The 25,288-nt window shown below is 42.0% G+C and overlaps 1 protein-coding gene across 1 annotated transcript in view; it reads left to right on the top strand.

Annotated features, from left to right (window-relative positions):
• Positions 1 to 25,288, top strand: part of ERC2 (ELKS/RAB6-interacting/CAST family member 2) — a gene marked incomplete at its 5' end in the record, with an annotated part of 796,341 nt that overhangs the window by 95,022 nt on the left and 676,031 nt on the right. The window contains 2 exons of the mRNA XM_080926404.1: positions 11,541 to 11,564; positions 12,210 to 12,626. Coding sequence (XP_080782530.1) covers positions 11,541 to 11,564; positions 12,210 to 12,626 — 441 coding nt within the window. The remainder of the gene's footprint in view (positions 1 to 11,540; positions 11,565 to 12,209; positions 12,627 to 25,288) is intronic.

Below are 25,288 nucleotides of genomic sequence, written 5' to 3'. Positions count from 1 at the left end.
ACTTTGTCTTGTGATCCCATTGGGGACGCCACTCACTCAGGCTCAATGAGCCACACCCCTCATTGCTGTGCTCAGTGTGTCTTCCTTTTCCATCTTTATTGGCAAACGCGTGTTGTTTAAAGAAGTAGTAAGGTTGAAGATGCTGCTTCTCAGAACTTCGAGTGCCTACAGATATCCTAGGAGCCATGCCATAATTGCAGATCCTGATTCGGCACACAGGGCATGAGACAGGAGCCTACCGGTTAATGCTGCTGGGACACTAAGTGGTGTGGATGCCTTTCCTCTCCTCTCCCAGAGTGGAGTGTCCCAAGAAGAGAAGCAGTGAGAATCGGGTGGTACTCAAGGAGAGTCTCTCCTCATTGAAATTTTGAGTGGAAGGAACTAGAGTTTAGTTAGGGTAGCCATGTGGCTCAGGGAAGGTAGTATTATTATCTATTCAGACATTTGAAATTAATCTAGGTAAACATTTTTACTTATTCTAAAAGTGCTTAGGTATTTGGCAGTTTGTTAAACAAACATGGTGTGAGGTGGTAAAGAGAAGATAACAGGAAAAATGGACAATAAAAAATTTTAAGTGCTATCTGAAAAGATTTGCCAAGCAATTAAACAAAGGTGCTATCCTGTGACTGACAGTATGTGAGTGTGACTTAATGTTGTAACAGTTTTAAGCTATTAGGGCTAGGTTACACATTTGTGGTTTTTTCTTCAAACTCACTAAAAATACCAACTTCTTTTTTTAAAATTGAAAATAGATTTTTTCCCCATACAGTATATTCTGATTATGGTTTCCTCTCCTCCAGCTCCACCTTGATCTTTCCCACCTCCCCACTTACTCAAATCCACCCTTCTCTCTCATTATAAAACAAACAGGCATAAAATACATAAAAGACAAAATAAAAGAGCCAAAGAAAAGCTCAAGAAACACACACACACACACACACACACACACACACACACACACACAAACACACTCATGCACAGAGAAATTACATATAAACATAATATATAAGCAAAAGACCCGTATGGAGAAAAAAAACCTAGACAAAGCATTATGGTGCAAAAACCCTCCAAAATCACCACCCAGTTAGTTTTGTATTGTTCATCTACTGCTGTACCCAATTCCCAATATCTTACACTTCAGGGTTTTAAACTAATGTCAGGTTGAGAAGTGTTGACAGTAGGGGATGCTATTGTCCTATAGTTGCTTATACATTATGTACAACACTAAAAAAAATAACTTGACCTTCCAAACAGGAATGGTTGGTATTCTTGAAAATCCCTTGTAGAATTATATGCAAGCCAGTTAATGGGAAATCAATTACACCCATTCTTTGAGTTGGTCTTAAAACAACTGTTTCCTGTTTTCCCTTATTTAAGAAAATGCCAAAGTGCTTAGTATATTGTTTCCACTGTTGCATTTGTTTGATGATTGAAAATTTATGTTCAGTAGGCCCGTCTCTGCTTCTTGCTTAAATAGAGGAAAGAAAAAGAATTTCAAATTCTGGGCCTCTAGCCATCACTATCCCCAAATAATGATACCATGCCTCATGTGCCAGACCCCATACTTCGTGCTTTATGGGAACCACTGTGCTTGCTTACTCAACAAGCATCTCATGTAGTCTTTGCATGAACTCAGTTGGTTAAAATTATTGCTTTTCACTTATGGATGAAGAGTTGATACTAAAGAGTGTTCCAGTGATTTTTTTTTTCTGAGCAACAGGGGCTGTAACAGGTAGGTAGCTTCAAAATCATAATTTTGTTCTACCTCATTTCTCTCCAGAGACAAGATTAGTGATTGTTCTGACTAACTAGTTGGATGCAAAACTATATTTAGAACAGGAGTTCTTAAATCTAAGCTAAATGTAATATTCCAGTAGTGTGTCACCTTGGAGCATTAGTGTGTAATAAAACCCAGTCTTGCTTACAAAGGCAGACTTTTCCATATATTCTGTTCTTAGTGTTATAAATCTTGGTCAAATGTCACGTATCCTCTAACATTAGTTTTACAGTCTACAGTTGCACCATGTCCGAGTGAGGCGCCCAGGGTCCCACTGCTTGTGAATTCACCATCCTGTGTGTTGTTCAGCTACCTTTTCGTTTCCTTAGAGTTTTCCAAATGAAGACAGAGGCCCTGGGCCCATATATGGGAGTATGCTTTTCTTCATATCCTTCTCAGCACTCCAACCCTTCCACCAGCTAGTGCTCATGTTTCTAGTTGGCCTGTTGTTTGTCTTCTTATACACATGGCTTAGCCCGGGGAAGGGTTGGAGCCACAGTACGTGTTTTGCATCCTGTACACGGGATTGCAGACAGGAGGATCAGAGAACCTGCCCTGAAATTTTGATTAGAGGCAAACTGGAAAATGATTAATAAGCAAAGTCACAGGAGAAGTAGAGCAGGCCAAGTGGTCTGCAGAGAGTCTCTGCTTTCTTTGAAAGAGTTATGCTAAGTCCTTGCCTGAGAAGGAGTGTGGATTTATTTTTAAAAAAGAAAAAGAAGAAACTTCAAGACTTCTGGGTATAAGCCAGTTTTTTTATATATCTTGGAGACAGTTTTCATAGCAATGGAGCTCCAAACTGCTTTACAGTGCAAAAACTTTATCATTTTTTTTTTGTTTTTCCCCCCTCAGTGTGGAAAAGAGCTTAAGGTCACAAATTCTTAAAAAATCTGCCAGGAACTCATATTTTCCATGTTTGGGGATAAGACACAGTAGATTCTAAACATCTGGCTAGTCCCCATTTAAATAATTGTGTGTTTCATGCACATCATACATATATAATTATATTTTCGTTCTATTTACCTTTTTGTGTTTTAGACATTCTGAAATCTGGATTAGATTCTGACTCCAGTAGCTGTTGGAAGTCCAGGGAAAGCACATGTCTCCTTCCCTCCTTTCTCCATGTAACTTAGTTTCTTGTATTTTCATTTGTCTTTGTTTTTTTCCCTAAAGAAGTGAATACGAGAGCTTATGTGAGTTGTGTGAAATGAAGTTCTGTGATTTTTGAGGGGGATTGGGAGACTTTAGAGTTGGCTGGAGGACACATCGGTTTTAGACTCTGGCCCATATCTGCTGGGAAATCCAGTGAAACCTCTATGTAAGCCGCCCCGGCTCATCCTGTCATGGAGCGGACACAGGGTTGGCAGCTTCCCATCAGTGTGTCAGATGAATGAGCTGGCCAGCTCGAGGCATTTGAATCTTGTGGGAGAGAACTGGACAGAGTGGGCTCACTTCAAGGTCACCATTCTGAGTACTAACCGCAGAGAGGACTGGAGGCCTGGCCTCCCCCATCTGCGACCCTGTGCTAAGTGCTGAGACAACGTCCTCCCATCCTTTCTGTATCTCGTTCACTACCATAAAGACTCTGCTACAGTGTTGTACTTCTCAGGAGAGGGAAATTCACCCTGTCCTTGGGAAGGTGTTTTGTGTGTACTCTGACCCTGAAAGAAAGATAATGAGCACATTTTATTGATAATGTAACCATTCCTCACAGCACAGCCTCAAAGTAAACATATCAGCATCCTGTGGAATGTTATTCTCGGGAAAGCACATTGGGGAACAGGAGGCAGCACAATCAGCTAAAAACACAAGTGCACTTGATGTCTTGGGAGTGAGGTCTAACAGGTTACTGCTCTTTGCTTTCTGCCTGTAATGTCATCAGTATTGGAAGAGCAGGATTACTTTTCACTCAGGGCCTGTCTGGAAGAAAACAAGATTCTCATTGAATCTTTTTGAATATTAAATACTGTGAGGTTCACACAAGTATTTGCCATTTTACAGTTGGCCAAACTATGGCTTAGGAAAGGTCCATGTTGGCTTGGGGAAAGCCATGGCTAATGGTGAAATCTCAGTCACATCTTAAAGCCCACACACCTTTCTTCTTGGACAGTGAAGTTACCTCAAGAAGAAAGGCAAGATTTCCCAGGCAAATGGCACTCTTATGAGGTCTTATCTTACCACATCCTTTGTAGGCCAGCTTCGTGTCTGAATGCTGGGCATCAATGTGCTTCTCTCCCAGGGCCTACATATAGCCAAGTGGCTTGACCCCTGGCCTCTAACTCAACTATGGAGAGGCATGGGAGGATATGGAGATAGGCCTTGCTGGTGCCTTGCTGGTATACAAAGAGCATGGCCTAGTTCAAACCTTCTTTCTGTGCAGGGAACATTTTACCTGAACTCAATGACATAAGTTAAGCCCCTAATGCAAGGTGGAGGAATCAGACCTGCTAAGAAACACATTCTACCTCAAACTGTTGGGACAGGATTAGAACCAGACAGACTGTTCTAGAATCTAGGCTGCTACACATGATATTACCTTCCTCCCTCTCTGTGAGTGAGTGTCTGTAAAGGCCAGAAGAGAGTGATAAATCTCTTGGAAATGGAGTTACAGACAGTTGTGGGTGAACTGACAGATGCTGCTGCTGGAGATAGAGCTTAGGGACTCTGGAAGAGCAATATGTGCTCCTAACCACTGAGCCTTCTCCCCTTCTGCCTTCTTCCCCTCCCCTCCCCTCTCCTCTCTTTTCCTCCCCTCTCCCTTCTCTTTTCTCCTGAGACAATGTCTCACCTTATAGCTTTGGCTGCTCTGGTACCTTGCTGTGTAGATCAGGCATCCTTAGACTCTCATGGATCTGTCTTCCACACTTCTAAAATGCTGGGATTAAAGCCATGAGCTGGCCAGGCTTGACTTTTCTAGCATTTTTCTGTTGTGGGATTATATATTGCAGGCAATACTTTTGGCATTTTATGAACAACAATCTTTTTTATTTTTATGGCCTGTTCTTTTGCACTCTATAGTGTCTTTTGTGTAACAGAAATTTCTGATTTAATATTGTCAAATTTACCTGTCTTTTATTTTTTTGGCTGTCTTCTTCTCTTCCCTCCCCCCTTCCTTTCTCCTTCCCCTTCCTCTTCTCCTGTTGTCATTCCCTGTTAGTGTGAATGTATTTTTCTTACTTCCTATAATTTATAGACTCCTTTGATGTTTCCAAGTGTATAGCCATATAATACAATTGATAATGTTAGAATTATTCCCTTTTCAGTTGTCTGATACTCAGTTTCTGGTCATACTATTTTGACTCAAGCCTCCAGGACAATGTTTCTAGGTGTTGCTGATCATGGGCATGGCTTCCTTTCATTTAAATGAAAATTCTTTTACTTATACTCGGTATCCATTCCCTGTATACAGTGGAGCACACTTTAGAAGTGGTTCTCTTTATACCTTACTCTGCTTAGATTTACAAAAAAAAAAAAAAAAAAAAAAAAAAAAAACATGAATGACTATTTTGAGCAGATGATTTTTTCTTCTTCTCTCTGTCATGGTGTTTTACATTAAAAGTTTGTCTGTGACTGAATCACTGTTCTATTTTTTTTTTCCCAAAAGAAGTACAGCTAGGTTATGTATATGTTCTGTGCTTCTTTTATAAATCTGGATTTTTTGGTGAGCAGTACTCACGGTCCTGGGCGAGGTTGGGCTATACGTTATGTTTTTCGTGGCAGGTTAGTCGAGTGTCAGGTAATAAGTGGCGAGGCTTCTCTGAGACACTGCATAATCGGAGTCATCCGGGCCTTATTTAAGGGAGAGAATTTCAAACCACTATTAATAGCTACAGAACTCATCAGCCCCCCGCCCCCCACTTCTTCTAGAATGACACTATGGAAAGTGCTTTTCTAGTCATTTGTCCCCTTCATCAACATTTGTGATTTTGGAAGATGGATCTCTGTGAGTTCAACACCAGCCTATGCAACATAGTGAACTGTAGGCCAGCCGGGGATGTAGAGTTCGTGAGACTGATCTCAGCAAAGCAAAGCAGAGGCAAAACAACAACAACAACAAAAGTTTGTGTGCTGTCTTTTAAATCCCCATGTGTTGTGATTTTCCAAATGTTTATTTGATTCTCCAAAGAACCAGCAGCTCTTTGGATGCTGTCCACTAGTCCCTGCTTTGTCTTAACCTGTCTGTGCAGAGTTCCTTTGTAATACCGGGCTTTTTTATTACGACTCAGGATTTTATTCTTTTTCATATCTGCTAGTTCATTTTAGAGTGTTATTTTTACACTTTTTGTTCTTAATAATTTCTTTTAAAAATCTTCATTTGTACACTTTAAGATTTCGAAAACATTGCCTGTTCTGTGCATGACTGCTGGTCTCCAATTTGTTCACACTGTGGAGCACTTCTGCCCCTGACAGGAGCTTTGCTCTCTGTTTTCTGTACCCCTGGAGATTTTGGGTTTTTTTCAGAGCTTAGGGAGGGCTAACACCATTCTATCCACTTACCTTGTCCAGCTCAGTATTTGCTCTCTCTCTCTCTCTCTCTCTCTCTCTCTCTCTCTCTCTCTCTCTCTCTATCTATCTATCTCCCTCCCTTCTTCTTCCTCTCCTCTCCCTCCCCCCCATGTGTCTGTCTGTCTCTATCTCATTAATTGTTCCATTTATTTACACTTTAAATGCTGTCCCCTTCCTGGTCTCCCCTCTATGAGCCCCTATCTTCCCTCCCCATTGTCCCTAAGAAGGTGCTCCCTCACATACCCACCCACTCCCATAACACCACTCTAGCATCTCCCTTCTCTGGGGGCATCAAATCTCCACAAGAAAAAGTGCCTCTCCTCCCACCGAGGCCAGACAAGGCAATCCTCTGCTACATATGTAGCAGGACCCAGGGACCCACCTATGCATGCTCTTTGGTTGTTGTCTTTGTCCTTGGGAGCTCTGAGGGTCCAGTTAGTTGATACTGTTATTCTTCCCATGGGGTTGCAATCCACTGTTCTTCAGTCCTTCCCCTAACTCTTCCATATTGGTCCTCAACTTTAGTCCAATGGTTGGCTGTGAGTATCTGAATCTGTCTCATTCAGGTGCTGTCAGAGCCTCTCAGAGGGAAGCCATGCCAGTCTTCTGTCTGTAAGCACATCCTGGCATCAGCAGTAGTGTCTGTGGATGTGATGAATCCCAAGGTGAGGCAGTCTTTGGATGGCCTTTCCTTCAGTCTCTACTCCAGTTTTTTTATCCCTGTATTCTGTTTCTTTTTTTCTCTTTTTAAAAATATGCCTAACTATGCTTAGAAGGAGGATTTACTTTCATTTAGCTACAGTGTAATGGGAAGATGTGTCAGGATATGACTAACCTCATTGTCTTAGGATGCTGTCATTGAACTTCTGTGTGCCCTAGATTAGAAATAAACTAGACCTAGACCTACCACGTTAGTTAGCTCCCATGCCATTGACAGTGTGATATAAGAAGTGTTCTTTAAAACACTCCTCTTTTATGGACTGAGGTGATACTGGTTTATGCAGGGCGGTTTAAGGATTATAAATAAGTAGGAAGAAAGGTTAAAAGAACTGGTTGTAGGACACACGTCAAGGTACATAAGGTGGAGTCTACTGTACTTCTTGTAAATGATTGCAGCCCGTAGTCTAGACCTCCATTGTTATAGCTGCTCTGCTGCTGTTTCCAAGTTTCCCAGAGGCCACAGAGAAAGGAGCTTTCCTTTTGAGCTTTGATTCTCCACAGCCAACTGGAGAACATGCCTAGCATCAGGATGGTAAGTAAAAGATTCCAACACATGCACTTTTGTACTTGAAGGAGGTTAGCTAAGATGCTAGCAGTTTGGTACCCAGGCCCAAGGTTAAAAGCCAGAGAGCTTACCTGTCCTGATATAGGAGGGCACTAAATGGTCTCTTCCCTCTAATGAGCAATACAGATGAAGACTTTGATTGCGATAACCATGAGATTCCAAAGAGATGGTTCTGCAATACAGCCTTGTAAATTGCTGTTTCCTAGGTTTACAATGACTCAGCCAGTGAGATTTGAGTGACTGACCTAAAAGCATGACTCACCATGGTTGAAGAGCAGAATATTTCAACCAGAAAGGCTGGATAATGTGAATACCGGGGAATTCAAACTGGTCATTGTTTTTCTGACTTTTAGTTCTTAGAGAAGGTACTATGGCTTTGACAGGGATCTCACTTGTATGATCTAGAAAGGATGGCTAATTTCTTAATTGTGAAAATTGCTGTAACTGTTACAACTGTCCACCTGTCTGCTGTAACCACCCTCCCCCATTCTTCTTTGGCACGTTTTGAAGGACTTGTGTCATATCAGCACCCACGTGGTGTAGTGGTTCAGACAGGGCCCTGGAGGTCAGGTTACCTACATAGGGTTCTTTACTGAGCTGAGGGGTCTGGAACAACTTGTTTTATTTATTTGTGTCTATTTTCTCATCCCTTAAGAGGAGATTGTAATAGTGGACACCTTTCTGGGTTGCTAGGAAGGTTGACTAGAGTTGGAATCATGTGTGGTGGATGTTAAGTGCTGTACAGATTTTCTCTGTAAGTATTCCTCAGTAGGTTTGTTTTCTCTTTGGCTCTGGATATTTCCATGGGTTCTTCCTTTCACAGCTTCATGCTAGGGACAGACTCTCAGTCCTTAAAGACTCCATTCAGTGGTAGGCAGTATGTCACTTTCACCTGGTACAAAGCTTCTCTCTGTGTCTAGCCACCCAGATATGGTTTCCAGTCATGACTCTCAGGGTATAGCATTTCTTCCGTGGTTTTGTTTGCCTAAAGAACTTTGTTTGCCTACAGAATGGGATGTTGTGTGTAGTTTTTGCTACCCTGTCTTAGCTCTGGGAATGGGCTGCGCTAGTAGCTCCCACCCAGCTTCTCTTAAATGCATGGATAAAACACACACACACAGGTTACTCAATTTCAACTTGTCTTTGAACATAATTGCTGGGTGCTACTATCTTCCTTAACAATATTCTTATCTCTGCACCTTTCACCTACCCTAAACATTAGTTGCTAAGATACATCTAGTCCCTGCTAAACACCCCAACCACTTGCCTATGGCTGTAGGCCATGGCTCCTTTCATGAATGGTTGGCTTTTCTCTCTCTAAAGAATTTCTCTCCTCCCTTGCATCTGTCTCTTTTTCTCCAGGGACCCGGAAGTCCCGTCTATTTCTTCCACCCTGCAATTGGCCCATAGCTTCTTTACTGACAGATCAAGAACCAATTGGGAAAAAGGACCTTAGCTCCAGCACTGCTCCTACAGTGAACTATTTCTTCTTCCTCTTGTTTTATATTTTATGAGACTGAGAGACTGAAGGTAAATTATACTGAATGGATAAATGGACTTTATTTTCTTACCTTAAACATGGCACCTGATGGACTGTCTTTGTTATTCCACTCAGGAATAAGATCAGCATTAGAGTGAGCCCTACTTCGTAGATATGAAAACAAGGGAGCTGGGTTGTAGACAGCTTGCCCACCCAGAAATAGAACTTTTACCGTCAGCTTGCCATTGTTGATACCTGTGATCAGAGCATGTCTACAGATTTAGTTTGAAAACTTCTTCTGGGTTATAATGGGCCACAAGAAAACACCAAACAAACAAACAAACAAACACAAAACAAACATTATTCTTGGCTGCTCTCAAGAATTCTCATCACCTATCCAGTTTCCATTATTATCACCCTGATTCATTATATTTGTCTCTAAATTAACTTAGATCAACTCAGGAACCCATACCATCATGAGGGGACAAAGCCATGCTAACATAAAGTGTATAGAAGACTATAGCTAAAGCTGCCCCCCCCCCAGCCTCACCAAGCACAGGGCAGAAAGTTTACATGCTTCAACGCAGTCTGTCCTGATTGGCTTAAAGATAGAGACCTGGTAGAAAAAGATCATACGGACCTGTGGGCATTGTTCCTATTTCCTGTGACAGTTGTATTAACGTAACAACTGCTTAACTTACAGTTTGCCCCTGTAAGTACAGTTTGCCAGTTTTCATATGTTCGCAGAGCTCTGCAACTAACACCACTCTCTAGCTTGAGATTATGTTTCTCACAGCAGAAGGAAACAGCATAGTGGGCAGTAGTTACACCTTTTTCATTTCCTGGTAATCCTTAATTTACCTCCATCTATGACTTTGCTTATCTGGACATGGTGTAAGTGGAATTGCACTATTTGTGGACCTTTGCGATTGACTTCTTTTGTGTGGACATAATATTTTCAGAGTCATTCTTAAGTTAAATCACCAAATTTTTGTGGCCAAACAAGATTTTATTGACCGGATATATCATTCTTATGTACTGATTAATTGATTGACATATAGATTACTTGCCCTTTTTGGCCAATGTATACAATGCTGCTATGAATATCTGGTCTCAATCAGTTGGTAATTGGATAAACAAGAGCATATTTTTTATCATGGAATAAAATTTTGTTATAGAAAGGAATGAAATTCTGATGCTAAAGCAGGTATTAAATTTTGAATGCATATGAAACCAAAGAAACCACTTATGTTATGATTTCATTGATAAGGAATGTCTTTCACAGGCAAATTTATAGAGACAGAAGGAGAATTCTTGGCTCCTAGAGCTTTGGTCCTGGGAAGGAAATGAAAGTGGGTTGCTAAAGGGTACATGGGCTTCTTACTGTGCTGAGAAACATGATGAAAACTGTTAATGGTTAAACAGCCTTGTGACTAAAGACTCTGAAACGTAAACGTATTATTTACAAGATAGTGTTGTATCACTAAGTAATCAGTAGTCTATGTCAACACAGAATTCTGGGAACCCTGTGAGGCACTGTGGCACACAGCCAGAAAGGAGAACACCCTCCCTCTGTGTGCTCTAGTACCTTCTCCTTAAGTGTGAAGGTGAAATGGAACTCCTTGAGAATAATGCAGTGCACCACAATTGTGCTAGCTTCTGGGTGGAGGCCGCGATTAGAAAGATCTCAGCCTCTGGGTATTAGCCATAGGACTCCAGACAGATTTCAGATGTCGTCTATTCCAATATTTATATAACTAAGACATGGTATTATCTGTGCCTTACAACACGGTGATTCCCTGTGGGCAGGAGTCCTGTCTTACGTCCAGCCTGGATTCCTCTGCTTAATGCTGTGGTCTGGTTCACAGGCAGGATTATGCATCTGTGAATGAATGAGTAACTGCTATTTTTGAAGCCTCTTGGTATGTCCCTGGGCAAAAATCATCTTCAGGCTTGTGGTTGCAGCCTCTGAAACAGCCTGAGGTTGGTCTAAAAAGGAAGACATGAATTCACCAACTGACTTCCTTCATGGGTTTCTTTTTTGGCAACTGTTAACTACTTTCTCTGGTGTTTTCCACTATGGTGACTGGAAACAATGTTTGAGTACTCTAGAGTGTTGTGATTTCCTCTCTGGTAAGATATCCAAAAAAAAAAAAAAAAAAAAAAAAAAAAAAAAAAAAATTGCGGTTGGGTCAGAGACAGGGAAACAAAAGGCTATTGAACTAAGCCTAGATTGGCTTTTTTTTTCTTTCTCTTTCTTTCCTTTGCCCTCCCCCCCTTTCTTTTTGTGTTGATCCAGCATCAAAGCTCTGAATTGTGTGCAGCTTTTGGGTTTTGGCTTAATGGGATTTCTTTTTTTCTTTTCTTTTTCTTCTGTGGAGGTACTCTGTGTTAAGTTCTTTCTGTTGAATATCTGCTTGCACTGGACTTTTCTTTATGTTGATTTTTTGCTTCGTTTTTTTTTTTTTTTTTTCATTTCCCATGCTGTTCAGTTACTGGATGCCAGAAGAACCAAGGTTTGTCCGCTCTTTGCTGCTTGTTTGTTTTGCTCTGCACAGCCTTCCTCCTCCCCCGTGTGTTTGAACGTGCTTGTCCATGTCTCCATTTATTCCCTTTTGCTTGCAGAGGCAGTAATCCTGTTTACTAAACATGTTCACAGCTTTATTTGTAAAAAAAAAAAAAAATAAAGTCTTTGTTTGTGTCTGCTTGTAGTGGATGCTATTATTTTCATTTTAAAAATGGATATGCATTTATCATGGAAAATAATGGACAAAGAACACCTTAGGAAACAAGGAATACTGAGTCTGGAGTGTTTGTGGGCCTAAGAAGGTGTGTTTCATGAAAGTTTCCCTCTAACCTTTTCCCTTCCTAAACTAAGCACCATAGATGTACAATTCCCTTGTGGTTGACACTAATATACCGTTTTTGTGTGTGTGTGTACATTTCTCTTCTAAGACATTGAGAAAACATCACTGAATTAATCCCCCTCTTCATGTGCTGTCCCATGCTTCTGAAGTCACCGTGGAGGACTTCATGGCTGGCCCCTGGACCTCATGATTAACATTCCATCTTCATGGTGTGGCGGTGGCAGCTGGCAGCACTTGGCCTTCTCACTAACTGTTTCTCCCTTCTCCCTCCCCCCTCCATCTTTCTCCCTGTAGCACCTGCAATTGACCATCCAGGCCCTTCAGGATGAGCTGCGGACCCAGAGAGACCTCAACCACCTCCTGCAGCAAGAGAGTGGCAGCAGAGGAGCCGAGCACTTCACCATTGAGCTGACAGAGGAAAACTTCCGCAGGCTCCAAGCCGAACACGACAGGCAGGCCAAGGAGCTGTTCCTTCTGCGGAAGACATTGGAAGAGATGGAGCTAAGGATCGAAACACAGAAACAGACTCTCAGTGCCCGAGACGAGTCCATTAAAAAGCTCCTGGAGATGCTGCAGAGTAAAGGCTTGCCATCGAAAAGCCTGGAGGATGACAACGAGCGCACACGGCGGATGGTGGAGGCTGAGTCTCAGGTCAGCCACTTGGAAGTGATTTTAGACCAGAAGGAGAAGGAAAACATCCACCTGAGAGAGGTAAGAACCTCGCTTTAGACACTGAAATACGTGACTACTGTTTCACAGGTTGGAAAGTGTCTTCAGTCACAACCCCATTCCCCTTGCTATCAGCTCCCCGGTCTCTGCCCGCGGCTGTTTTGGTAGAACTTCCTGTGAGCGGTCTGCTGAGCTCATAGCACTCTTCGATTATTGATCAAGCCTGTGTAGCACATGGTAACTCTAAGGTGCTTTATGGTCACTTTTCCATGGATGGCTATGGTTTGGGGGGGCTTTTAGGTTCAGGTCTGTTTAAGTTTGACTGTCAAAGATATCGCTAAAGAAACAAAACAAATAGATGATTAATATAGTTGACCACAAGCGTTTTTATAACTGAATTAGGGACAGAGTTTGTGGAAAGCCAAACACGTGTGTGTGTGTGTGTGTATGTGTGTGTGTGTGTGTGTGAGAGAGAGAGAGAGAGAGAGAGAGAGAGAGAGAGAGAGAGAGAGAGAGAGATGGGGGTGGGGAGGGAATATAATGGTCTAATGTACAGGCCAATGCTGAACATTTGTGTTTTCAGGTTTAAGGTAATTCTTGTCTGCCTTTACATTTTTCTAGAACGTTCTGTTCCAGGGGTTCTGAATGCCTCACCCATAGTGTATTAAATCATTTGAAGTCCTCCGCAGGCAGTTTTTCTGTCTGGCCACCATCACTGAATGCTGAAATACTCAAAGATATCCGAGAATTTATGGTTAGTTAAAGCTTAGGAAAAAAATGCGTGTGTCAGCCAGGGTTTGAAATTGTTACCACAGTTTTCTTGCTACTGTGGTAAAAATGGCTCTAAGAGCATCTTGCAGGTTAAACTGCTAAAGAGAGACATGTACCACATGGCAGATTGCAATTGTATGACAATATGTCTTCGAAACCCCGGCAGCATTAAAGGCAGATTCCAGAGGAGTCTGGAACTTTTGGGAGTGAACATCTGTTTAGATGGGCAGCTACCCGGAGAGTCTCTTGTGCAGTGTTAAGAGAACATGGCTACCTTGCTCCCATAAGGTGTCTGTGGCATTGTTCGTATTTGCTTGGGAGATTTTAGTGGACTTTGGTATTTTCAAACCTAAAGTTCTGTTCTGAATCTCCCTTGTTTTATTTTCACGAGGACTTAGCCACATAGTTTGGAAACCACGTGGCTTGGTTTGTGTTGAAATACTTAGAGGTGCTTTGTTGTGTCTGCTCGTTTCATCTGGATTCTGAGAGTGTAAACGTGACAGGCAGATTTCCAAGATGATCAACCACGGTCCCTGCCACCTGGAGTTCACACCTATGTGTGATTACCTCCTCTTGAGGACTGGCTCATTCTAGAAACTTCGATCTTGTATGGCAGAGACAGGGTTACAAAAGACTGAAGCTTCTACCTTGAAAGCAAATCCTCTTGCCTTCACAGTACTTTGATAAAGCCAGCAGCTGTATGGAAAGGCCAGATGGTAAGGATGTGAGGGCAGCTCTGAGCTGACATCCAGTGAGGAGAAGAGGTGCTCAGCATGGATGTTAACGAGACCTGCCGACAGCCACCGTTGCCTTCAGATGAGACGTGTGCTAGGCTGGTGCCTTGGTTACAGCCTTGTGAGACACCCTGAAGCAAAGGACCCAGCTAAGCTGTGCCTGGTCTCTTCCTTCCATCGGGAAAACATAATGAACATATATGTCTTTTGAGTTGATTGATTTGGGATTAACACTATCAGTGTGTGGCTAATACAACGGGGCGAAAGCAAACCCTTGTTTCTCTTTGTGAGCCTCCAAGCCAGTTTACAGAAGAGCAATGTGAATCACGATTTGCATAAAGACTGGTTAGATGTTGAAACCTTACTCGTGTTATTTCAAAATTGTGGTAGCATCTCTATAGTATAGGAAAAGCTGCTGCTTTGTTTTAAGGCCAAGGTCTGATGTTATATATGTAGCCAGAGCGGGATGCCGGAGAAACCACCAGCTGTAGCATCCCCTGCCCCCATGGGTTCTTGTGGTCAGGGAGGAGCCTCTGCCCTCCCGCTTTAGATTCTGCTTCCATGCAGCACTTAATAGATGCCGCCTTGCTTTATCTGTGCACCCAGTTCCGTGCAGAAGAATAGAAATGCAATCCATGCTTTTCTTAATTGACTGGCTCTCGCAGAGGTCTGCAGTGGAAGCGGAGCATGGCTAGAGTCTTGGTGTCACTTTGAGAGTTTCAGAAAGTGCAGCCTGCACACGCAGCTAGTTTCCCTGGTCATCAAACCAGTCAGTGGACTCCCCTGATCTTGGCTTACCAAACACAGACAGTCCATAAAAACCATGTCTGCAACAAACAGTTTAGAGGTTTAAGAGAACCTCCTTCCCCAAGAGAAGATAGTAGTAGCTATGTGAGGCCTTTTGTTAAAGTTTTAGGAATTTGGGGAGGCTGTTGTTGAGCCATTGATAACTTGAAAGTGGTCATGGTTAGAGTAGTTTTACATGTAAAAACTGACAAATGCTACTTTTAGGTTACTCGAGACTGTAACTCCTATCTTCCCAGTAGACTCTGTTGCCTCTTCAGCTTTCATACACTGATGGAGCAGGCTGATCTGTGAAGCAGTGACTGTGGATGTTGGCAGAATGAAACCTCCAGCCAACATATGGTGAGGACTAGTAAGTAGGACTCACTCCATCCCCAAGAGCCACTGCTAAAGCCTATTTACCAGCACAGTGCTGAATAAAGCACAGGAGTTGTTTGTCAATGATGTTAGCAAGAAGGGGCATTTCAGAGTCTAAAAGTCAAAAATTGGAAGAACTATGACTTTAAGTTCATTAATCATTCATAGTTCAAACATCTTTAGAAGCAGCTGAGTGATTGGCATTGTGTAGATACTCTATGTTGACCCGCTGAATTCTTGGAGCTACTTCACTTATTCAGCAATTCACTTATTCATTAGTTAATCATTTGTGTGTTTGAGACAGGGAATACTTACTATTCCAGATGGATTTGATTGTATGTATGTTATGTATGTATGTATGTATGTGTATGTATGTATGTATGTGTGTATATGTATGTATGTATGTGTGTATGTATGTATGTGTATGTATGTGTGTGTATATGTATATATGTATGCATGTATGTGTGTGCATATGTATGTATGTGTGTATGTATGTATGTATGTGTGTATATGTATGTATGTATGTGTGTGTATGTATGTATGTATGTATGTATGTATGTATATGTGTGTATGTATGTATGTGTGTGTATGTATGTATGTGTATGCATATTCTATATAGCCTTAGCTGGCCTCAAGCTTGTCATCTTCCTGCCTTAGCCTCTGGAAGCATGTGGCATTATGTGTGGTACTCATTATGTACATTTTTGTCAATTATCTATTTGAAAGTATGGAATTATAACCAATAGCTATAATCCCACATTTCTATTGTGATTTCTTTTGTGAGAAATAGATGGGAAAATAGAGAAGAGTTATGAAAAAGACAGTGAAGTGTCTTGCACTGGTGACGCCAGTCTCCAGTGTGTTGGTTGGGAAAGGTGTCTTGCAGGGTTGTGATCCTGACCTGAGATCTTGATGGGTAATTGGCCAGGTGAGGACCTCAGAGGGCTGTTTTGCTCAGATGGAAAGGCCCAAGTGCTATGAGGTAGGTGCTCCTATTTGTCCATCTTACCTGGGGGAACAGAAGGACCAAGAATAGCAAGAAGCTTGCCAGTATCACGAGGTAGTAAATGGTAGAGTTGCCTTAGTCTCAGCTCTTCAATCATTTCAGTAAATCCCCCTTTTAGGAACATCTTTGCTACAGTGTTCTGGGCAAAGCAGACATTGTGGAAGGAGGGAAATAAGGGAGATCATTTAGAAAGATGTGACTTACTTTTCTCTGGTTGCCCTGGCGTTCACTGTAAGACATCAGGGCTGAGCCAGAGAATAAAAATCCGGCTTCTGATCTGTTACTTCTGACCTATAAAACATACAGCACACAAACACTCTTCACATTGCTGTAAGTCTGCGTTATTTCCTTCAGTGATTATCCTTTGAGGCAAATTCCTTTGGAAGCTGTTTCTAAGCTCTCTTGTGGAGGCTGAGAACATACTTCTATGGCAGAATTTTGTTTTTTAGTAGAACAATATGTCTGACTGCTTTTGTTATTAAACCAGTAAGAATAACTCAGCATGAATGTAGAAACTGCCTGACCCCCCGATAATTGAAATGAATTTAAACCAGGACTTAAAATGCATTTGAGGTTTTAACCTTCAGTGTGTTCCTGATTTTTTTTAACCATGTGCAGTCTGTTCAGGTTGGAGCTGTGGTATAATGCTGAGAGTTAGAAGGCTAGTGCTTTTATTACTAATCCTCACGCAGAGGCTGGACCTCACATACATCCCATCTCTAGGCCTTCTGCAGTCCATTGTTCCAGGCCCTCTGGAGTTGGCAGGGATGCTACATGTGGCAGAGTGTCTTGCTTTAGTGTCCTCTTGTTTTTCTACAGTCTGGAAAAGACCAAGGGTGAAACCACTCCTTTGTGTAGCAGGAAACAGCAGCAACAACAACATAATTGTGATGATCTCCACTTATTTGGAACACTGAAATCATTGCCAGGAACTACAACTGACATGCGAAGGGTTGGCTAAGACTCAGCATTACCCACTATGTCCCCTATGCGTTTCCTTACAGGTTGATTTGTTAAGACAATGTACGATGTGGTAATGGCTTACTTTGGACCGTATCTTTTTCTGTGCACACACTGCTCCACCTAAGCTACTCAAAATGCGGCTGACCTCACCAAAGAGAGAAAAATATGTACAATGTTCTTATGTTTGTTATATTTGTTAGGGCTTCTTAGTGTAGAGTCAGGACTCTTCAGACTGGCATACTCTAAGCTGCTTAATGGGAAAGACCTATCTTGTGCTGTATGGCTGTTGATGTTTTGTGCTAATTTCTTGGGGGCTGCTAGCCTTTCTTTGCTAGAAGATGCAGAACACTCAAGTTGTTGGGGCCAGTGTTTCTAATGGCCCAAGGCTAGCAAGACTCAGGACACTGGATCTGAGTTTGCCTTCTGTGCTAGGGGGAGGTAGTGGGAAGCTATCATATAAATTCCTGGCCAATGTGTTTAATCTATCTAGGATGTCCCCAGGCCAGTGGAAGAATCACCAGGACCAAGATTGTCACCTTGGTATTTTTGAGCTTTAAGTCTTTTACTGATAACTCAAACCTCTCTCATGTAACTTCTGCTCAAACTTTCTACATGACACTCCAGTCACCCCAACCCCCATCAAAACCATGTGGCCTCAATTTCTAACATGTTTGTCCTCAGTTCTGCTTATATAGGCGTATATAACTCTGACTCCAGAGATTCAGTACATTCTATTTCCACTCACAAGGTTTATCACAGGAAATATTCCAAACACACACATACACACACACTTAGCATTTTATGGATAGGGTCTTTTATAATATCTCCTTTCCCTGTATATTATAAAAATGAATAATTATTTCTTATGTTCATATAGTACCTTCAAAATAAACCCAATCAGTACTCTGTGAGTATTCTCATATCTCAAATATTGTCTGTAGCTGCTCAGCAATTATTTTAATGAGTGACAATGATTTGAAATACTTAGAGAATCTCTCAGTAGTTTATTTTTTTGCATATTGAATCTAAATATGCAAGATACTGAGAGTATCCATGTCTATTTTGTGATTTCAAACAGATCATGCTTCCTAATGCTGACTTTGTGAGCCCTGTGCTATATACTAAGTGAATGTTGTAATCACCCTTATTCTATAAAGAAACTGAGACAAAAAGCAGTGAGTTATTGTCCTCAAATGACATGGAACAAATGTTGGAGCGGTTGCCGCTCAGTCTGGCTCTAGACTTGCACCACAGCATGGGGTTGTTCACTCAGAGCACACCAAGTGACACTTAGATGTCACACAATTTAAAGGGAGTAGAGTTGGCGGTTGGCTTCCCTCCTGCCATGGCTGCTCCTCAAGGGCAGCAAGTCTTAGCAGAGAGTTTGGGTTATCCCACCTAAGTCATTTCCTGTCACTGGGGAACTGGGGTCCTCTCCTGGGGTTCTCAGTCTTGTTGATAGAAGAATGTAAGAACTGATTCACAGAGAACAATTTTATTAGAATTTAAAAGAAAACTCCAGGCTAGACAAGCTGGACTCTTGGCAACTTCCTGAGAAGGATGAGAAAAGAGGAAAGGAGCCATTGATGCCACTTGTAAGTGGCTTCGTGGTGCATAAGCAGCCACTTGAAGGAGAAGAGAGCATCAGAGACGTTGTGAAAAAGTGCAAAGTACTAGAGAAAGCATACTTAGGCTCTGGCCAGTATCTGAAAGAGATAAAAAGAAGAAAAAGAAAAGTTACATGTTTCTGAGTGTCTTAGTTAGGATTTTATTGTTGTGAAGAGACACCATGACCAAGGCAAGTTTTATAAAGGACAACATTTAATTGGGGCTGGCTTACAGGTTCAGAGGTTCAGTCCATTATCATCATGGTGGGAAGCATGGTACTATGTGAGGAATCATGTTGCTCACAGAGTGGAGAATTCTATAGCTTGATTGGTAGCTATCCAGAAGGATGCTGTCTTCTGCAGGCAGCCAGGGGGAGGGTCTTTTCTACCCTGGGCAGAGCTTAAGCATAGGATTTCAAAGCCTGCGATATACTTCCTCCAACAAGGCCACACTTGCTCTAACAAGGTCAGACCTCTTAATAGTGCCACTTCTCATGGGCCAGTCACATTGAAACCACCACACTGAATCAAGACTCAGAAAACCAGGCAGACCTAACAGAGTCTTACAGTGGCTCCATAGTTACTGTACTAGGGAGTGGGAATTCTGGGAAGAAAACATATACTCTTTCATTAAGGGATAGTTATCCATCCTATTTCTTTAAACATCTTTATCTTTATTTATGTGTCTCTCTATGTGTGCCTATATGAAAGTATAAGAGTACAGGAGCCCATAGAGGATGTTGGAACCCCTGGAGTTGGAGTTGCAGGCAGTTGTCCCTCTCTCAGAATGGGTGCAGGGAACTGAACTCAAGTCCTCTGGAAGAGCAGCAATTGTTCTGAATGGCTGAGCCATCTTTCCAGTCTCTCTATCATGACTTAAGATGGATTCATTTACCAAAAGGGTAGTCCTCTGGTTAGGTGATTGGTTTGCCCAGTGGGAATGCTGTTCTCTACACAGGCCAAATGCCACTCTCTTGACCAGAAGGAAATAGTTTTCCCTTTATGGGCCTTTGCTGCTACTGTAACAGAAGAAACTGATGGTAAAGAAGCACACCTAGAGAAAAGATCATCAGGTCAAGCCGCAGGTATGAGAATTATGCTAGGTTTTAGAAAACTGAGTTTGTAGCAGCTGATACCCAAAAGGTGAAGAACCAGCTCAACAGACTTGGGATTAGATCATTGAATATTAGCCACAAAAGCCTGGCTTTTACTTCTCAGACTTCAGCAAGGCTTTTCCTTGTCCCTGGGAGTGTGACATACAATATGACCAATTGATAGTGAATTTAGAAAAGGACAAAGTGAGGGAATTATGTTAGAAGGATCTTATGGCTACTTTGGTGGCTGATTGTCTGGATCTGTGTGATGAGCATGGAGGATGAAGGAACAGTTAAGGTCTCCTTGTATCTAAGACATTGCTCACTAAGTGCATGCTGGGAGCTTCAAGGAGGAATACCTATCTACTGTGAGTCTCTATGTGGGCAGATGGTAGAACAGTGGGGGGGGGGGTGCGAATTCCCAGCAGGTTGCAAAGGTTGAGGAAAGACTTTGGATGCTGTGGCTTTGTTGACATCCTGCAGCCAAGGTTCTGAATATAGAAAAAGAGATGATTATGAAGTTCTGCCCAAGTGCACAGAGTATTTCTCATGATTGGTCACTTTCATTTTTTTTATGCAAACATGATAATTTGTGGCCACCAAGCCTTCAGTATACATGATCATTCTGTGACCTGCCTTTTCTCACATGCTAGCATGTCTTACTTCTTCGTTGTGCCTCTTTTCTGTGGAAACATTTAATTTTGACTGTAGTATCTCTTGAGATTATTTGAGGTTTTCACTGACAGATATCAATTCGGTAGATTCTCTTCGTTCTGAATAAGTTCCACCTTCTCCAAACACTTCCTGAAGAATGAATGCCAATGAGATATTTCAGAAAAGCACCCCTTCTATACACAAATTAACAACACAACACATACACATGAGGATCTCATAGTTTTCCACTCCCATTTCAAACGACAGGGAATGTGGACCAATAATTCATTTCTCTTTGGATTTTTTGCCTTGTCTTCAGATCCTGATATATATTTTAAAGTTGGCATGCTTTTTAGAAATTTGCTAATTTGAAATGGGTCAGGTCTTACCCCATAGTGATTTTAATGAGTGTAATTGGCTGCTTTTTACAGTATCAGACTGCTGGAGCCCCAGGAGGCCATTAGACATAAGGCAATTCCAGCTGCCGAGGAAGGAAGCAAGCAGCAGATGACTGTAGAGTAAGAGACGATGGGAGGGCAGAAAATGTCAGGAAGTTGTACTAGGAGAGACTGTTCTTATCACCCAGGGAGCAATGGTCCTGTTAGCACTCTCCCTTTGGTAGCAGACATTATTTCAGTTACAATCATTATTTACTAAAACACACATCCCAAGTAAAACCTCAGTCACGAGCACTTCTAAGTGACTATGTCAATGTTTTTTTATTAGCAGTGGACATGGGGACTGAGGTTGGCTGTGTCAAGGTCCTCCTGTTCCTTACTGGTGGAGAGGCTTGGTAGTATTGTTCAATGCTCCCCACAACCCTGGAAGGGTGCTGAGGTCCCAGGAGACTTAGCTTTGATGGTGTGTAACATTTACTAAACACACACTCTGATCTGCCATTTCCTAAGAATTTCCATTTACCAGTGAGGTGGGAGTGGTTTTTTTCTCCTCTTAAATGAGGTAGTTAAAGTTTAGAAAGATTATGTGACTGTTCCAGTTTCTCAGAAGTAGGGATGGGTTGTAGATTCAACTTGAGGCTTGTCTATTATAGGTAACTTATTGAAAACCACTCCTAACCACACTTGAGTATTTCAGTCTGATCAAGAGTAGACCACACACTAGGATTATTGTCTTCTGACTACTTGTTCCAGATCATTGTGAAGGCTAATATTGTCAACTTGACACACTTGAGAAGATGGAACCTCAATTGAGGAATTTCCCTCAACCTGTGTGTTTGACTGTGAGACATTTTCTTGACTGTTAATTGATGGAGGAGGCTCCAGCCCACTGCAGAAGGTACCATCTTTAGGTATAGAGATGTAAGAAAAGTGTAAGAGAGATGCTGAATGTGAGCCTTCTTCTTCATGGTGTCTGCCTCTGCTCTTGCCTGAGATCCTGCCTTGGTTTCCTTTAACGATGGACTTTGGCCTGTAAGATAAAAGAAACCCTTTCCTCCCCAAGCTGAAGTTTGGTAGTGTTTTATCATAGCAATAGAAAGCAAACTAGAACAGAAAAAAAAAAAAAAAAAACTTGATACTGCAAAACGCTTTTCAAGAATTCAAAAAATGTTCTGATCTTTATTCATTGTTATATCTCTGTTTTTAATTTTAAAAAATCAAGGCAAGGTCCTTTACGGCTTAAAATAGCCTCGAACCCATGAAAGTCATGCAGTTTCCTGCTTCTAGCTCTTGAGTGCTCGTATTGTAGGCATACACCACCATAGCTGGCTTCTGGTCACATCTTGCACAGGACCTATCAGATAAGATACCCTAGATCGCTGAAGTCACTGAGCAGGAATGGTGCATGTGAAGGGTGCATCACTGGTAGGTTTCCCCAGGAAGCGGTGATGATCTACTCTCTAAAGAGAAAGCACACACACATGAGCAGTTTGTAGAAAAAGGAGAAAGACATGTTGAAATGTCATATTGAAAATTATATTTACTAACATAGCTAGGAGTTGACAGACTATAAATAGCCTATATACAAAATGTTATGCCTGTTTCCTAAACCCTGACCTTCTATTAACAGACAATAGTGTTATTGATTAATCAAATTATTTATTTTGGTGCTTAGATTTTTTTGGCATTTTCCTGTTCTGTAGCCCAGGCTGGCCCACAACTTAAGGTGATTTTCCCCCTCACTCTTCTGTGTGCTGGAATTACAGGTATGAGTCACATCTGACTGTTTTTTTTTAAACTCTTTTAAATGATTAGCTATGAAATTATTATAATATCCAAATGTGTAATGTTCTCTATATTGCCTCTTATCTTACAAAGCCTAAAATATTTACAACTTGACCCCTTAAGAGAGAAGTAAATAAATAAATCAAACATTTGGTTAAAAAGCTGTCTGCAATTAGCTACATTTTATTTCCCTAGCCTTTGAACTGTTTTTCTAGTTAGAAGACATATGTTCTGCCTGTTTTTTTTTCTTCTTACAATTATTAGACCTGTAATCTTGGTTCCTAGGTTCTTAGTACATTAAACATTGCATTAAACATTGGCAGTTATAACAGAAGGCTGCAATTCATTCAAGGGATCGTGGGTAGTGGAAAGCAACTTAGGTGGATTACAAGGAACCATGTGGAAGTATTCCCTAATTTTATGATGCATATGAGAAATCTATCATGAAAATTCTGAGCCAATTAGGACTTCTCATACATACTTGGGCTGATGGCTCAGCAGGTAGAGGCATTTTCCACCGAGCCTGACTACCTACCTGAGTCTGATCCTCAGGACCTACATAGTGAATACCGTAGAGGAGAATTTGTTCTCTGACCTGCACACGTAACCTGTATCACTTAACCCTGCTGTGGTGATTTGAATGAGAACCCCACAGGTTCAGATGTTTGGATATGTGGTTTAGTACGTGTGGCTTTATTGGAGAAAGTATGTCACTGGGGACAGACTTTGGGGCTTCAGAGCCATGTGCTATTCCCAATCTGCTCTGTCTCCTCCGTCCTTGGGGTGAAGATGTGAGTTCTCAGCTTGCTAGTCCCATTGCCATGCCTGCTGACTGCTACACCTCCTCACTGTGAAGGGGATGGGTTTGTCTCTCTTTGGAACTGTAATCCTAAATAAAACCATTCTTCCACAAGTCAGCATGGCCAAGGAGTTTTCCATAGCAGCAGAAAAGTAACAAATGAGCCATTTTTTAAAAAATACATGAAATGTTTTGTTTTATATATCAGACTATCTTCTTTCTTTTTGTTTTTGTTTTATTAAGATTTTGTTTATTTAGTATAAGTGAAAGACCCCCGGACTGGGGAAACCCCTCACTCAAGTACCAGGATACTCGAACCCAAGAACTCACAGAGAGCCTATATTGCTGCAATCAGGCAAGAGGTTTATTTCCAGAACTCTGGGGACGACATGTATCTCACAAAGGAGATAGAGGAGTTGACCCTGAACTCAATTGGGGGGACATATTTATAGGGAAAATTACATAGACATTTAGCAATGGGCACATAGGGATTTTATTAATTTTTTTTCAAATTGGCACACTGTCCATTTTGGACACAATTCAACTCTAGGCCACTCACTTTTGGGGCACACTGACCTTTATACTTTGTTTCTCTCAGGACTGCAAGGCCAGCCCAGACCTTTTCGAGTCTAGCCGGTCTGGGTTTGGGCCATTTTTTTAAACAAGTTATTTTGTTCTTAGCCTTGAAGCATACTTGTCCTCAAAGCAGGGTCAGTGGGGCCAACTTGAAATTTTAACTCTTTCATAAGGACCTGTGCTTATTGATACATCAGGTCCATGTAATGAGTGCTTTAAATACCCATAGCTGCTTGAAGGCATTTACTTGGGAAAGGTCCTCTGTGTTCGGGCCAGTTGTTATAAGTTGCTATAAGTTTTCCCACTGAAAATATTCATCAGCAAGAGAACCTCCCCAGCTGGCTGTGCCCCTGGGGCAGCCAGATGTCTGGTAGGGTTCTCACATCAGCACTGTCAGTGTTAGGGGAAGGCACTGCATATCGTTGGAAAGTTGCTTTCTTTATATAACCCAGAGTTGTTCAGTCTCATAACATTTGGGCCAGGAAAGTTTCTTGCAGTGGGGGCTGTGTTTAGCTGCATGTGAGGGTTAGGGGTGTTGGTGGGGGTTAGGGGTGTTGGTGGGGGTTAGGGGTGGTGGTGGGGGTTAGGGGTGTTGGTGGGGGTTAGGGGTGGTGGTGGGGGTTAGGGGTGGTGGTGGGGGTTAGGGGTGTTGGTGGGGGTTAGGGGTGGTGGTGGGGATGAGGGTGGCAGGTACTTTACCTACTAGATTACATAACACATCCTCACCTTCAAATTAAGAAGTCAAAACTATAAACAAATCGTGGCTTTCGACATTTTGAAGTACCCTAGAAGACAAGATCAGTTGTGAACTGATATTTCCTCCCGTTGGCTGGACTAGGCCAGTGGAAAGAACATAATTTCCCAGTCCCATATTCTGGAAACTTCGAGAAAGGGCCAACCGCAAACACTATACTGTAAGAGCAGAGACTGAAGTAGGAAACAGATGTGCTGAGTGGAGGGCCATTGGGGCTTGAACATGGAAAGTAACAGGAGGGAGAAAAGGGGGGGGAAAACAGGCAGGCTTGGAGGAGGACGAGAGGAGGCTCTGGGTTGAGAGATGTTGCTGTGAGCACCCCACTCCTACATCTGTCCTTCCCTCCCTGTCAGGAAATACAGGACTGTGTCTCAGAAAAGTCTAATGGAGGGGGTGGACATG

This window comes from Micromys minutus (genome assembly GCF_963924665.1).
Source record: "Micromys minutus genome assembly, chromosome: 12".
NCBI lineage: Eukaryota > Metazoa > Chordata > Mammalia > Rodentia > Muridae > Micromys > Micromys minutus.
This window is presented reverse-complemented; position numbering and strand designations above follow the sequence as displayed.